The sequence below is a fragment of the Dipodomys spectabilis genome, unplaced genomic scaffold (assembly GCF_019054845.1).
Source record: "Dipodomys spectabilis isolate Male_0828 unplaced genomic scaffold, ASM1905484v1 ptg000158l, whole genome shotgun sequence".
In the NCBI taxonomy this organism is placed as follows: Eukaryota; Metazoa; Chordata; class Mammalia; order Rodentia; family Heteromyidae; genus Dipodomys; species Dipodomys spectabilis.
In genome coordinates, this window is record NW_024870835.1 from 6,640,276 (window position 1) to 6,656,751 (window position 16,476).

The 16,476-nt window shown below is 36.1% G+C and overlaps 1 protein-coding gene across 4 annotated transcripts in view; it reads left to right on the plus strand.

The window, feature by feature from the left end:
- Positions 1 to 16,476, plus strand: part of Bnc2 (basonuclin 2) — a 427,132-nt gene that overhangs the window by 271,309 nt on the left and 139,347 nt on the right. For all 4 annotated transcript variants that reach the window (XM_042692903.1, XM_042692904.1, XM_042692905.1 and 1 more), the window contains one exon: positions 4,484 to 4,586. In XM_042692903.1, coding sequence (XP_042548837.1) covers positions 4,484 to 4,586 — 103 coding nt within the window. The remainder of the gene's footprint in view (positions 1 to 4,483; positions 4,587 to 16,476) is intronic.

Consider the following 16,476-nt stretch of genomic DNA (forward strand, 5'->3'; position numbering starts at 1 on the left):
ACTTATTCATTAAGACTAAATAGACATTAAGCATTTTACAAGGTATGAGTGAAACTTAAAACACTGGGAAGGATCATAAGGAAAAATTATTATTCAAATATAATCCATGGAAAGTTTCTCAAGGCTCTAAATCTGATTTTATACTGTTTCCAGGCAGAGTACCACATGCTTCACATTCATCATTCCTTGTCTTTTTGACATAGTTGCAGTGTCATTGCTACTGTCATTTTCATTTCCTGCCACTAAACACACACAGTGTCTGGCTCCAAAGTGATGAGTTTTGCTTTGTGATGATATTGGAAGCTGTAGGAGAGGATGAAAGTAACAAATTAAGAATGAAGAGCTTGGCTTTGGGAAACACCTATATTTATTTACAGTGGAGAGAGAGTGAGAAGTTGTTGCCAGAAAGACTAGGATAGTCAGTCACTCCCATTCAGGAATGAAGGTAACTCTGCTTGTGGCACTAACTTGTGATGAGAGGATGAGAAGACTAGCAAAAAGGGATCCAGATATGATGAAAACTTTGCCTCTTAAAGAAGCACAGTTTGAGGAATGTATGGAGTAGAGTCAGATTACAGAAATGAAATGTAGGTGGTAATGAGGAAGTGGAGGGATTGTTGCTGAGTGCATGGGAAAAATGCATGGTAAAGGTAAGAGGAAAGAATAGTTATTTTTATTTTTTAATATATTTTATTCCCTTTAAGTATGTATACAAAAGTTGTACTTTTGCTTTTAATAAACTTCAGATTAAGAACATTTGTTCTCATTCTTAAGGAGTTGGGAGAGTGATCAAGAAAGAATTGAGGGAGAGTTCCCTGGCAGGCTTGATGACATAGGGTCATGGATCTCTGCATTAGCTAGCCAGAATGCTGCTTTCTGCAAAGAAAGGTGGGAGCAATTGACTGAATTATCTGCTTTTTTCCTCATCTCCAAAATTCCAGAGCTTGTAGTTCAGACAGGGAAATAAATAGACCTTGGTCTTGTTCAGAATGCCTCTCTGTGAATAGAAAGTACTCAGACTTTAGCTGAAGGGCAGGGTGAATTGAAATCCTCACAAGAATAAAACTCTTCTCTTTATGCTCTTTTCAGCTGTCTCCTTGACACACATGTATGTCTTTGAGGCTTAACGAGCTTTGATAGTTTTATGATAATTTATGTTTTTAAAATGTGGGTGAGTTGGCAAGTGATCACTTTGGTTCTGTTTTGTTGTGAATAAATAGTGTGTCATTTCCAAAATGCTATTTAAAATAAAACTTTCTTTGATGCCACAATAGTTTTTTTACTCAAAATGTTTACTTAGAGAATATTGTTTAAATATATATGTATATATATATATGTATATATATATATACATATATATACACACACACACACACACACACACACACATATATTTTCCTTAAGGAACAACCATATCCTTTATAAATCTTAAAACATAGACTTTCTGGAATTTATAGAGGTACAAATTGGCTATTCTAGTGCTTGTGTGTTTATATATAGAAGGATTTGAGGTGTTCCAGTGTCTGTATGTTTAGGTACAAAAGGAGCAGAATTTATAAAAAAGGAATAATAATCTGAAAAGTTTAACTCCCATATGTACCAGATGATATATTTAGGAAAATACATGAATCATAAACTAATTTAGAGTAATTAGTGATTTAGCCAATAACAAAAATGTATTTTATATGTATTTATATATATATATATATATATAAATACAGTAAACATATATATAATATACACATCAGGTACATATGAAATCTCTAGTCTTAATTTGTACTAGTCTTGAATATAGCTAACATTAAAGCTGAAGGTGTGCTATACACATAATACAAAATTAGAACTTTTATAGTATAATTAATAACACCAAATTAATGGTTTGAAATGACTTATTATACTAGAACTAAAGGTAATATATGAAAATTTAAATTACATCTTCTTTTATTTTTGTAAAACATTGAAAAAATCCTTTATGAAAGTTTCTGTAACTAGTCTTTAAATGTTTTAATATTAATATAGTTCCCAAATCTGAATACATCATTGGATAGTTTACAAAGCATCTTGTTTTTAGTGGAAATATTGTATAATAAACTCCTTATTCATTTGCATCATCATAAAGTCAGATGAGTTAGTTTTAATAATCACGGTGTGTAAAGAAACTATTTCTAAACCAGTATGTTCTGATGGATTGTTCAGTCAATAAGTTATGGAAATTGAAATAAGTTTCAGAAGAAAAATCTCCTTATAACTCCTTATAACTCATGTATTCCTATTTTAAAATTTTATTTTATTGTAAAGAGTGGTTACAGTTATGAGTACATTTCTTATCAAGCACTGTTACCCCCCCCCCCTTTGTTTTTCTCCTACTATCCCTTCCTTCCCCTCCCCTTCTCATTCCTCCCCCCAAGTTGTAAAGTTCATACTCCTTTAATAACTAAAACACAAAACAAAAATGTTGCAATTTAGCTGATATATAATTGAACAGTTGACAATGGAAGAGAGGTCCCAGAAATAGCGAGCATATTATACAGTTGAGGGTCTCCCTAGAGGTGAACAGACAGGCAAATGAGGGGTAGGAGGGAGTACCACAGGAATTTATAGTGAGGACTCCAACACACAAAACCAAACAGACACCCAGTAGAATTAATTAGTGAAAGAAAACTACTTTAAATTTGTGATCAAGAACACGGAGAACAGTAGAAGCTCATTAAGTCTCAGTCTCTGTAAATTGAGTCTGTCCCAACCATGTTAACAATACCTAAACTATTTCCTGTGAGATGATTTATATAAAACTCGAGAGTCCCAGGTATGTGGGCTTCTGGAGCATGTAAGTGTAGTGCAGAACTTCAGTTTCCCCACTCAACTAAGCCATCCCTCACCTCCAGATCAGTAATATCTAGAGCGATGTTTTTCTGGCAGTTCAGGTAGTTGGAGTAGATTATTAATCTATGAATCATCAGATAGAATATCTTCTGTCTTCAGAATTTCCATACAAAGTAGAACTTAAATGTGTGAGACAATTTTATTAACTGTACTTCAGGAGCACAGGCCAGCTGTAGAACAAAGCTTAAGCATAGATATTTTTTTTTAATCCATGAAAAGTTATATTCAACTTATGTTAATTTTCTATGGGTTCATAAACTAGTGAGGTGATCTTTTAAAGTAATTGTGAGGAAATGAAAGATTTTTTTCGAGTGTATATATCGGTTTTCTAAGATATACTATTTCAGGTATAAAATATTCATATAAATGTCACGTATTATATCTGGTCTAAAAGCATTTAAGTTATTTCCTTACATCACTATTAAAATAAAAGGAGGGCTGGGAAGGTGGCTCAGTGGTAGAGTGCTTGCCTTGCCTTGTATGAGGTCCTGGGTTTGATTCCTCAGCACCACATAAGCAGAAAAAGCTGGAAGTGGTGATGTGGCTCAGGTGGCAGAGTGCTAGCCTTGAGCTGAAAATCAGCTCACTGTCAGCGCCCAGGCCCAGAGTTCAGACCCCATAACCAACAAAAAAACAAAAACAAAATAAAAGGATTGCTTCATTTTTTTCAAAATTGTAAAGAAAATAAAATCAGGGGCTGGGAAGGTGGCTCAGTGGTAGAGCGCTTGCCTTGCATGCCTGAGGCCCTGGGTTCGATTCCTCAGCACCACATAAGCAAAAAGAAAAAAGCCAGAAGTGGCGCTGTGGCTCAAGTGGTAGAGCGCTAGCCTTGAGCTGAAGAGCTGAGGGACAGCGCCCAGCCCAGAGTTCAGGCCCCAAGACCGGACCCAAAAAAAAAAAAAAGAAAGAAAAGAGAATCAGTAAGTAAAAGAGAAAAAAACTCAAGGATTTAGGAAGTGACAGATGATTACAGAAATTGGCTATTTTGTATTGTATACACAGGAGTATATTTTAAAATCCATCAGAAAGATTAGCAAAGTATGTACACAGCAAATGGGATTATTCTAATAATATTTGCCATGTTTTTCTTTCACATTTTACTTGAAAATTATCTTCTTAGGATGTATTTTTGTTGTTGTTTGTGTTCCTTTGAAAGAGAAACAAATGAAAATATCAGTAGCAATATTGTTTTTCACCTTTTAATTTCTGCTGTTACAAACCCATTATTACTTGTAGAATATGTAATCATCCATTTAATGTTATTATGAATGATTTAAAATCTTATGTCAATGAATAAGCTTTGTTTTCTTTTTTAAAAGAGTTTTTGTTAAATTTTATTTTATTTATTTATTTTTGCTTATGTGGTTCCTAGGAATCTGATCCAGGGCCTCAATGCATGCTAGCCAAGCACCCTACCATTAAGCCACATTCCTAGACCTGTAAGAGATTTTCATGATATCAAAATTTGTTTTCAAAATTATGTAGCCTCTACCAATATAAAAAGCCTTGCAAAATTAAATGGGCATTATTTATTTTAAATGGTTAAAAAGCAGAATACCTCTGAACAGATGCTGATCTTTCCTCCTTCTTTATTTTTCAGGCCATCCGTTGCACACTGGTAAACTGCACGTGTGAATGTTTTCAGCCAGGGAAGATTAACCTGAGGACTTGCGATCAGTGTAAACATGGCTGGGTGGCACATGGTGAGGAAAATCTGGGCTCCTCTTCCTGTTCTTGTTATGTTCCTGTGAATGTGTGTTTTTTTAAGAGCAGTCACTGGCCTGGAGAAGAGAGCGGTCAGCTGTACTCCAAGTGTTAGTTAACATTGAGCCTGCGGCTCTCAAACAGCATATTCTCAGCTCCAAAAAGGAAGGCTAGGCAGGCCGCTCTCAGCAGAAGGGCTAGATGTTTATAGGACAGTTGGTCTGTGGGGTTCTTACTGAGCAAGCAGCAGCCAGCAAGCACCAGGCCTGATGGAAACTCAAACATACCACTGTTGGCCTTTCAGGGCCAGGCCCTCAGAAGGAAGCTGGCAAATTCTCCTTGCTGAGAGCTCCTCGATGACTGCACACCCTTGTCATATGTGCTAGGGGCTGAGTTTATCCTTCCAGATGTTAAAAATTTTGTATGGTCTAAGCAGGGGGGGCGGGTTAGAGAGTGAACAGGAACATTGTTTGCTGGTATCTGAAAAAGTAATCTGTAAATACTCCCTTTCAGTATGCCCTAAATTAGAGGCGGTCAGTGTTGGTGGAGTGTGCTCTCTTTGTAGATGTTGTGGGGCTAAGGGGGGCTTAAGTGAAGGATGTAACTGTCGAGATTCTTTGCCAGGTGCACAGGGCTTTGCTACCAACATGCTTTGCCTGAACATACTATGTATTACTGTGTATGGTTTGTGTTTATTGTGTTCAGGCAAAAGGAGACTTGGAAATAAGCAGATTTTTCTTTACCTCCTAGACTGTAAAATTTTAAACGATAGAAAATGTTTATAAAAGAAACCCTGGCTTGAGATTTTTTTGACAGCCTGGGGTATTGGCTCTTAAGTGGACATATTCTTCATTCCCAAGTAGTGCCAAACATCCAGTGGGTTGTATTTTTTATAAATGTCATGTTATTCTAGCAAGATCTGAGGTAATAACACTGGGCCATGTCTTGAAATTCTTTCAATTTATCATGTACCTTGCTTGTTAGGGCATGTGTGTTAAGAGTTGTGAGGAACTTCCAGCCATGTTTTTCTGAGAGAAAGTATAAAAAGAAATACTGGAAGGAGTGTGCTTGGGTGACACAGAATCCCATATCCTTCAAGTATAGAATTATGTTCTGCTTCATTAACAAGACTAGAGTCTGTAAGAACTTTTTCACCCACTCCTGTACAGCAAATAAGCTGCTGTTACATTTACAGTCTACATGGGTTGCTAGATTAGATGATTTCTGTGTTTCTCTTATGCTAATTTGCTTCCATGTCAAAATACTATATACTCTGTGACATAAACAACAGAATTTCATTTTCACACTGTTTGGTGATATAGAAGTCCAAGGTCCTGTTGTCAGCAGGGCTGATTTTATCCTGAGAGCTGACTTTCTGGTTTTCAGATGCCCACCTTGACATAATTTTTCTTCTCTGGGCACATACTCAAGCAATCTTCCTGTGCCCTTTTATTTTTTTGTTGCTACCTGGACTGAAACCCATCCTGGAGGTCTTATTTTTTAAATTTTTTATTTTATTTTATTTTATTTATTTATTTTGGGTCTGGTCGTGGGGCCTGAACTCTGGGCCAGGGCACTGTCCCTCAGCTCTTCAGCTCAAGGCTAGCGCTCTACCACTTGAGCCACAGTGCCACTTCTGGCTTTTTTCTTTTTGCTTATGTGGTTCTGAGGAATCGAACCCAGGGCCTCAGGCATGTAAGGCAAGTGCTCTACCACGGAGCCACCTTCCCAGCCCCTTTATTTTTTTAATTTTTTAATATTATTATAAAGGTGATATACAGAGGGATTACAGTTATATCAGTCAGGTAAACAATACATTTCTTCTTGGACAATGTCACCTCTTCCCTCCTGATGAAGTTTTCATATAAAACACACAGAAATGTTGTATGGGTAGACAGCAGTTTGCATATCAACATAGGTTAAGGATCTAGAGAAAGACCTACCCACAAGGAACAGCACAAGGGATCAGGTCTGGGCAGGGGGAATTAGTAGAATCTACCTTAATCTTGTCTCTTATTGCTTGAAGAAGCATACCTCCATCAAGTTAACAAATGAGACTCTCTCTCTCTCACTCCAAACAAATAAGCTCAGCCATTAGCCTTTGTTTCTGACTTGGTTATATAGTTTGATTGGAGGGTAAAATATAGTTTGATTGGAGGTTATATAGTTTGATTGGAGATTCCAGTGGTGTTTGGAAAGAACTTCCACCTGCCTTTTTGGGGGGTATCTTATTTTAACTTCCATCGACTGTAAAGATCCTGACATGAAAGATAGTTACATTCGGAGATAGGAGGAATATGGCTTTAGTATTTAAATTTGAGGGCACAAAATCTAGCCCATTACATTTCCCAGATATTTTTCATTTCCCTGAGGGAGTATATGTGTGTGTGTGTGGTATATGTGTGTGTGTGGTCATGGTATATGTATATGGTATGAAAGTAAAGCCTCACTTGTGTACCCAAGGCTACATTCCTTAGCATCTTCAGTGCTAGGCTGATAGGCATATGCCATTGTATGTGGTCTGAAGTATTGGTTTTGTTTAGATAATAGGTACAGAGCTTATGTTCTCAACCCAGCAAGAATCATGAATTGCTTGGAGGTAGGATGGACATAGACAGTTCTGAGGTAAAACCCTGGCTCTGGGGCTAGGAAGGTGGCTCAGTGGTAGAGTGTTTAGCTCACATGTATGAAGCCCTGGATTTAATTCCTCAGTACCACATAAGCAGAAAAAGCCAGAAGTGGTGCTAGAGCACTAGCCTTGAGCTAAAGAGCTGAGGGACAGTACCAAGGTCCCCCAACTGACAAACAACAACAACAACAAAAACACAAAACCCTGGTTCTGCCACCTCAGTGCCATATCATTCAACATGACCCTAACTTTCTTATGTATAAAATATGATTAATAATAATAATCTGCTTAAAGCCTGGAGGGGAGAGCTCAATTGTAGTATGTGGGTTTGAGCAAATACAAGACAGTAGGTTTGATCCTTCAGCATCCCCACTTCAAATAATTCTGCTTTATTGTGAAAACTAAAGATAAAATAAATGAAACCTGTAATAAATATTACATGTTAAAATAGAAAAATGGATAGTAGTTGAAGTAAAGAGGTATTAATTATTAAATGAAGGGCTTTTCATTTATCCATTCATTTTTTCCTAAAGCCTTCTTTCATTAGCATCATCTATTTACTATGAGAGCTTTGTGAGGACAAAAGTTGACTGTACACCTAGAGTTGTTTCATCTTTGTAACTTCCACATGCAGATTGTGTTAGTAGTAAAACAAAATATATAGTATCTCTTCATTTCTGAATGACATAACTTCGTCTTGGCCAGTAATCATTTTAAAGATTTTTTTCTAAACAATATGATTTTTCACTCATCTTCAATAAGATGTTTCTGTTATGGCAGACTCTTCTTTGCCTACTGCTCTTTTATTAGAAATTATGTTTCTGGGATAATAATTTAGGTTTTTCCAGGATCTAAGCAAAATTAATTCTAATTTTACCCTCACAATCATTACTTTTTCTCCTTTACAATAGGGCCACTTAAAATGTATATATGTTGGTATGCAGAACCCACATTTTCCTCTTCATTAGGGCGAGTATGACAACAAGTGGTTGGCTCCTAGCCTTTGAGTTGGCATTAGGATGAGGGCACCCACTCATTTTGCCCCTAGCATTCCAACTAATTGCTTCATTCCCTCCCTTTGTACAGAAATCCTGAAATCATGTCTGCAGTTATTTTTGCTCAGAGGTAAAACACAACAGTCTTACTGACTGCCTCATACAATTTGTGTGGAGCAAGGAGGAAGTGACTTTGACTTGATCTTTGTCATATATGATTTTTTTTTCTCTGAACTCTCATGAGATTGCAGTATGACTAGGATATGTTTCATGGAACTGTTTTATGATAACACTATAGACATTCTATTATTCTGTTATTCTGCGATTGTATGATTAAAAAATTAATACTGGCCCCCAAAGAAAAACAAATGCTCAGTGTTCATATTCTTTTGAATAACTGTCTTTGTACATCTCCTTTATTATCAGCATGAATTCATTACTAAAATGTTAGATTCCATGGTCATTATATAATATGTACATGCACTACAGACACTTACTTCATAGCCTTACAGATTATTTCTCAAGCCTGCTTGAGATGTTGACATTAATTGCTTTACAAAAGCCTCAGGAAAAATGTAATTTTAAAAATTAAAGAGTGATTAATTATGATACTTCAAAACGTAGGTCTTGAAATTACTTAGTAGGTGGTTTTACTCTTCACAAATTTCTTCATTGAATTCTTGAGAACTATTGAGTTGGAATGGAGGTGGGTTTAAAACAGGTCTTGAAGATCAGTAGGTCTTTCCCACTGAACTAATAAAGATTTCCTACCTGTCCCTCTTTTAAATAAATCCTAGCTCTTTGTTTTTGATAACGGAAAGCAAGGTTTATTGAATCTATCTTTAATTAAAATGTATTTTGGTATAGAGTATCTATACCTCTTCTATAGTAACTTAATTGACCAAATATAGGTCAGAATTTCTAATTTTGTTTCTTTTCTGTTCAAAGACTTTAAAGCATATGTAGCATACTGCCACATACCACTGCTATATTTTTCCTTCCTATTTACATTGTCTTCTTGTGTTTTTACTTCATCTGCTTAAAATTATCTGAGTGAGCCTTAGGATTAGAAGTTCTACAAACAATATTTTTGTGTGTTCGTGTGGGTATGTGTGTGGTACTGGGGTTGAACTCAGGTCAGTGTACTTGCTAAGCAAGCTTTCTACCACTTGAAGAACACCTCCAGCCGTTTTGCTGTAGTTTCTCCATTAGTATCTCACATTTTTATTCCTACCCTCCTGAATTGTGATCCTTGTTGTTATTGTTATATTAGCTTCAAATAGTTGTACTAGGGGTTTAAATTCAACATGTAAATTTTTGAGCACAATGCTTCTTAATCAGTGTCCTCTTCCATTGTATTCTTCTCTCCCCATCTATCCCATTCACATAGCTGAGACTATACCCATACATCACCACACCCACTTCTTTTTATAGGATGAGATGAGAGATCTTACGAACTTTTTGTCCAGACCAGTCTGGAACGGTGATCTTCCCCAACTTTAGACTATCAAGTAATTAGGATTTCATGCATGAGCCATCATTCAACTTTTCTTGCTTCACAAATGCAAATTACACTATCAGGATATGAGCATTAATACCACTTTTTTCATAGTACCACCTTTATTGCTGGTATGCTTTGTTAATAGCAATTCATTTGTGCTTTGATTCTAGAATTTAGTTTGACCACTTAAAGTTGAGTCTTCAGTCAAGGATTTTTATATAGTTTTTTTTTTTTTTGTTTTGTTTTGTTTTTTCTGGTCTGGTCGTGGGGCCTGAACTCTGGGCCTGGGCACTGTCCCTCAGCTCTTCAGCTCAAGGCTAGCTCTCTACCACTTGAGCCACAGCACCATTTCCGGCTTTTTTCCTTTTGCTTATGTGGTGCTGAGGAATCGAACCCAGGGCCTCATGCATGCAAGGCAAGTGCTTTACCACTGAGCCACCTTCCCAGCCCAGATTTTTATGTAGTTTTGAAAATAGGAAATATTACTAGATTATACCTATTTGTTGGGGTGACATTTGGGGTGAATGGGAGAAAGTACACTCTCTTCTAGTTATTCTCTCTTGAGGGATCTCTGCTTAACCAGAAGTGTTGCCAGTAGGAAAACTATAACTGATCCTTCTAAACCATTTATATTGTTTATCATTTGTAAACTAACTTATAGTCTATAGTCTAAAAGAAGACTTTCTAAACCATTAAAATGAAGTTAAATAGAAATATACACAATAATCAGTTTTAGGAAATACTTAATTGATAAGTCAATGCAAATTGGAAAATTAGATTTTATAAGATGGATTTATGTATTTGATAAAAGAGATGGGCAGATTTTAGGAAGGTAATTTATTTAGAGATTTTCCCTCTACTAAATCAGTAATCTTTACTCCAAATGACAGTTTGTTAAAAACTACTCTTTCTCTTTTTGAATCCATCTCCAATTAAAAACAGAAAAAAAAAAGAAACAATTTCACTGTTTCTAGGAATGATAGGTATGTCCACTGAACATTTGGCAAGAATGGGAACAAATGGTTAATTTAAAAATATATTGCTTAATGTAAATGAATCCCCCAGCAGTGTTCTCAGTGCAAACTTACTGTCTTTATAGAATATTTTCACATTAAAAGGATGTGTTCTTCTAACATGTGTCATGCTAAAATTTTCATGCACTTCCAGATAATCTGAATTAATACTAGCATTCCTTCTTTTGTCCGATGTCTGCCTTTAAGAGTGCTTATTGCCCTCGAATTCTTGAGATCTTTTCTTTATTATGTTCTAAAATATGATTTCATTTTACTACTAGCAATTCATATGGGAAAAAGATAGTCCTACATTATTACTTTTTATTTGTGCATCAAGCTAGCTTCTTTCTATGTTTTTTTCAAAACTCTCCAGATTTTTTAATGTAAATTTTTCAGGTTTAGCCTACATCATCTATATCATCAGTAAATAGTATTTATTTTTAAAATATTCATAAAATAGCATGCCAGGATGTGCCAAATAACCTTTGGTTCCCTGCCACAGGAAATGGTGAGGAGCATAAAGTTAATTTGGAGTCATGTAACAACCAGTTTTACGGTTTAATGTGCTGTAAGACTTAATATTCATATAATCCATTAATTTCAAACTTTTTTATAATTTGGCAGTAGTTTTCATTTTTGTCAGCATTTTGGACAGGGTGAATAACATTACTAAAACAAAGACCCTTTACAAAGACCCTTCCTCAAATAGAAAATAATAGAATGTCCTAATAGGTTTGAGTTTCAGATAAATGCAGATAATTCTTTTTCTTAATTGAAGTATGTGCCAAGTATATTTAGCTGGCTAGCTTATGTTTTTATTTGCTAAATCTGACAAGCCTACATTCAGAAGATTATCTTGGGGAGATCAGTCCTATACATCCTATAATCAAAAAAAGAAAGTAATAAAAAAAAAACCTATTTTATCAGCCCTTCACTTAGAATCATGAGATCCTGGCATTCTGTTTGCTATTCTATATTTAAGTGGTAGACATAGAGATAGAACCCAGGAAAAGCAGATTAATTGAGTATTTACTCTATGAGAAATCATATGTCTTTGATTGTCCCAATCTGTGTTATGCTAATGGATTTTCTAAACATCTATGAAAGTTGTTTGTTCCTAGTTATCTCCCTAATACTCTCCTTGACTTAAGTCCAAAATGCATTAAGCTTTCCTTTCCATCTTTCTTCCCTCATCATTTCTCTTCTCACCCCACTAGAAATACCTTTATCCTTAACAATGGAGCTGGCTGTTTTTGTGACATCATGTTCCAGCTCCAGCATCTATAGGATGATTCATAGATTTGTCAAGATAAAAAAAAAGTGAAAAAAATCTGATGTTAACCTACAATAGAACTCATGCTTTCTTTTCCTTGACCTAAAGATATGGTTCCATCAAGAATGAGAGACATCGTTTCTACCAAGTGTTCAGGATTTGAGCCATGCAGCAAAAGGGCTAGTTTCTGTACTTCTTTTCTCAATGCATTAAATACAAGCTTAGTGGTGGCAAAAGAAAGAACTTGATTTTTGGTCAGAAACACATGGAGAGAAACATCACAGTTCTCTTCCCTTGGTGTGCTAGACTGGAAGAAGGAACCAACAACATATGAGTAAAAGAATTTATCTTTCTAGTAAATTGATTCTCTTATATTGAAACTTAGTCATATCTAGCTTCAAAATTTTCTGAGAAATCAGCTTTTAGCCTCCTTCTCCTCTGATGAGATAGTTGGGTCCTGGTCTCTCCATGGGCAAATTCCTTGAACATGTCTCCGGTTATTTTCATTTGAGAAACAAGACCATTTCCTGCCTTGCATAGGAACCTTTGTGGCTTGACCTGACCATGTGGTGCCCTCTTCGGCTTCTTTACTCCTTGATCATGATGATATACGGAAAAGGGAGGGCATCCTCAAAATATGGAAGTTTGTGCTTGACTGATGACATTAACTGGATTTTTATTGAGTCCCTGAGCTGCTTTTTTAAGTATTTCTCATCCAGCTTACCTTTGAGATGGTTCTTTGAACTCTCTAAATTTACTTTAAGCATAGCATAAACAGTGCCTCCTCTTCAGAGTCTTGGGCTCTCTCCCATATTTTTGTTTGGTTTTGTTTTTCTAGTGCCAGTTGATTCAAAGAATATAAAGTGACTGTGGCAGACTTGGCTTCTAATGTTATAATCAGTGTTGGTCTGATGGTATGGAGTTTCTTGGGAATATCTTAAAGTTCAAACATACAGCTCTATTCCTGGGGTATAAAAAAGCTTCAGGAAAGTGGAGAGAAGGCAACATAGAGTATAGGTAAGGGTGCAGCTCTTGAATGAAATTCTTTAGGTTCATAATTGGTCAACAACCTACTATCAGTAGAACCCTTGCCAGATTATATAATGTCTGTTTTCTCATCTGTGAAATCTGAAAATGAAAACTCCTAGCTCATGGGGTTCTTCTAAGATTAAATGAGCTAATGCATATGCTATGTACATAATAAACACTTAGTAAAGTGATAGTTGTTATTACTTAATTCTGTGAAAGCAAAACTTCAACCTTAAGGACATACTGTAGCTACAACTATAGCAAAGGTGAATGGTTAAAAATTAGGCATAGCAGACTAATGCCTTCTTCTTTAAGCCCCTCTACCTTTAGATTATAATAGGAATGAACAGATGATTTGAGGGAGGAATAATGAAAGAGGGAGTCAGCCAAATGTTTGGACATAAACATTTTAGTTGCTGATACTATTATTATGAAGTCAGTGACATAAGTTTATACATTAACATTTATGATCATTTCTAAAGGCTCATTTAAGGAACAGATATTGAAAGGGATGACATGAATATTTTCCTTCTTCTAAGGAAAGTTTACTTTAGGCCTGGTAGCAGAGTTCTGGCCAGTAGGCAAAACTGCTTTCCCTAAGCAAATCCATACCTCTCATATCCCTTACATCTCATTTGAGATATTTGAAAAGAAAGAAAACTTTACCTCAATCAATAGTGCAGACTAGTGAAATGTAGAAGTATTTACACACTGATAATCCAAAAATCACAAGTTGGTAAATATGAAATTGAGTTAAAAGCTACTTTTTCCTATTTCCACACCTGTCCTTTTGAATGTGAAGTGCTTTGAAGGGCTCACTACTTTATCATTTTATTGCATTTTATTACATCATAAATTTTTATATCTTGCTAACGATCCTACAGGAAGCTTAATTGTTTATAGGAACATCTTAATTAACTGGAGTTCACCAGGTTAAGCAGAACACAAATTGAAGGGGTGATAAATGAAACACCCTCAGCATCGCTCGTTTTACTCGGGATGCATTGTTCAGATTAACTAGGAGTTTCAGCTGGATCCTAAGGGTTCAATATGCCTAAGGAGTACTGTGTTCTTTTCTCACCCATTCTTCTTTCTCTTTTTGACATAAATGGTGACTTCTTTGAACCTCCCCTATCACTTTAGTGAATTATGAAATCACTGGATGCTATACAGATACTATTTCAGAGAGGACTCTGGCTTGTATTCTGAGAGCCCTAAAATGTTGCTCGTGCATTCCATTCCTTACTAAATTTTGCTGTTGCCTTCATCAATGTTTGTACCTCTTCAAATATTTTCAAATTAATCTGTTGGTTTGTGAGCATATAGTCTAAGCATTACTGTTAGAGCCGGATTGCTTTCTGTAGAGCATGCTAAGGGTCCCAGAGTAATGCTCTCTCCTTTCAATTGCCTTCTTCTATTATCCAAAGAAATCTTCTCACTGGTTTCTATGTTTCTCAGCCTATTGTATAGTCCAGTGACATTGTGCATGTAGGTGCAAACCAATCAAATTGAAAGAATTATGTAGTTGAGCCTTAGATGTAACTAACTAAAGAGTATAAACATAACTCTAGATCTGTGTCTGGCTGTCCCAATAAGGACATGTTTGTTTGTAGCTTTTGAGAGCCCTTAAAATGGGTCTACTCCAAACTGAAATCTCCTATAAGTAGAAAAGATACATAAGCTTTGGGAAAAAATCTTTTAAAAAGAGAAGAGTATAAGTCAGATGCTAATGGCTCATGTTTGTCATCCTAGCTATGCAGGAGTCTGAGCTCTAAGGATTATGGTTCAAAGCCAACCCAGGCAGGAAAGTCCTTAAGTCCAATTAAGCACCAAAAAAGCTGGAAGTGAAATTATGGCTCAAGTAGTAGGGCACTAGCCTTGAGAAAAAAAAAAAAAAACAAAAAAAAAACACCTCAGGGATAGCACCCAGGCCCTGAGGTCAAGCCCCAGTCTGTCACCAAAAAATAAAACCAAAGAGAGAAGTATAAAATTGCCAACTCTTATTATATCTGCATATTGATAAAATCTTTGGTGCATTGTATGAAATAAAATATACTTTAGAAACTAGTGTTATTGTTCTTTGAAAGTAGAAAAACATAAAGAACAAAAATTCAGATTGTGTCTTGAATTCTATTTCTGTTAGCCATGGATGTGGCAGGCTGTAGATGGGAAGTTAAAAATGTGGAGGTAAATCTTATGCTAAAATGGCAGAGTAGTTAAGTGGTTAGTGTTGATGTGAGAATTCTACACTGTACTTTAAGGCTTTTGTCCCTTCTTCATGACTGTTAATGCTTGCTCATTGTGTCTTGCTGTTCATTGCTGCAGGACTGATCTCATCCAGTCTTCTGTTCACCAGAGAGGAGGAATCTCACCTCTCACCCCAGAGCAATTAAGTACTATTTTCTGAAGGTCCCAATTGCATTTTGTTGAGACCAGAAGGGTAATTTCTGGATGATCCTTCTCCTTACCCAGGAATCTCTGGAAGGGCACTTCATGTTTGTGATGCTGCCAGTACCTAATGTAGCATATCCCATGTAGTATGTAGGACAGAGGCTTATGGAAACTCTTAACAGTCTCCGATTCCTAATTGCCCATTTCTTTTCCAGTATCCTCTTCCTATTATAAGGTTATAAGCACAGCATGCATGCACCTTGTCTTTAGTCCCATTTCTCCACTCTTCTTTGAGTCCTCAATTTATTTTTGCTTTGGCTATCCCCTGCTGAGTCTTCATACAACAAAATAAACAATAGGTATGTGGGAGGTTTTGTAGCCTACCTAATGGGAAGTAAATTTTACAGAAGTTAAATTTGTTGTATGATTAACAGATGTTGGCATTTTTTGCTTTATTCACAAGATTTGGACCAAACTGAATTGCCTTCCTGTTTCATTTGGTAATTCTTCCAGATACTTCTTTGGCCTGTAAAAATCAGAGTGTAAAAAAATTCTCTCCTCCTTACATTTTTTGGCTGATCATGTTTTCCCCTATCAGTAAAAATTAAAAAACAAATCAACTCTTAACATAAAAGAAAACACCTGTTTGGCTTGGAAATCTTGGCTTAGGGAAGTCTTTTTTCTGACATGCCAAAAGCGACCATCACAGGGCCCCTTAAAAAAAGTCATTTTTTTCCCTTTATTTCATGTGAGCATTGGCAGAAACTCTGACAAGCAGTTCTTCATATTTTATTATGTTCTTGTCTGCAGAATCTCTGTCAGGCAAAAACCTTGTCAGCGGAAAACCTGTCGTAGGATCAGAAGAGACAAAAACAGGTGTCACACAGGCAGTCAAAACTGAAGGGAAAAAAAGATTAGGCTAAAGAGAGAGAGGCAGACAATTACATTAATGCCATTGCTTTTATCTTATAGATGTGTGTTATTATCTCTGGTGCTGAGTGCGCAATTGCCTCACAGAAAAGTAGACAGGAGACAAGGGGAAACTTGATAGTTATTAA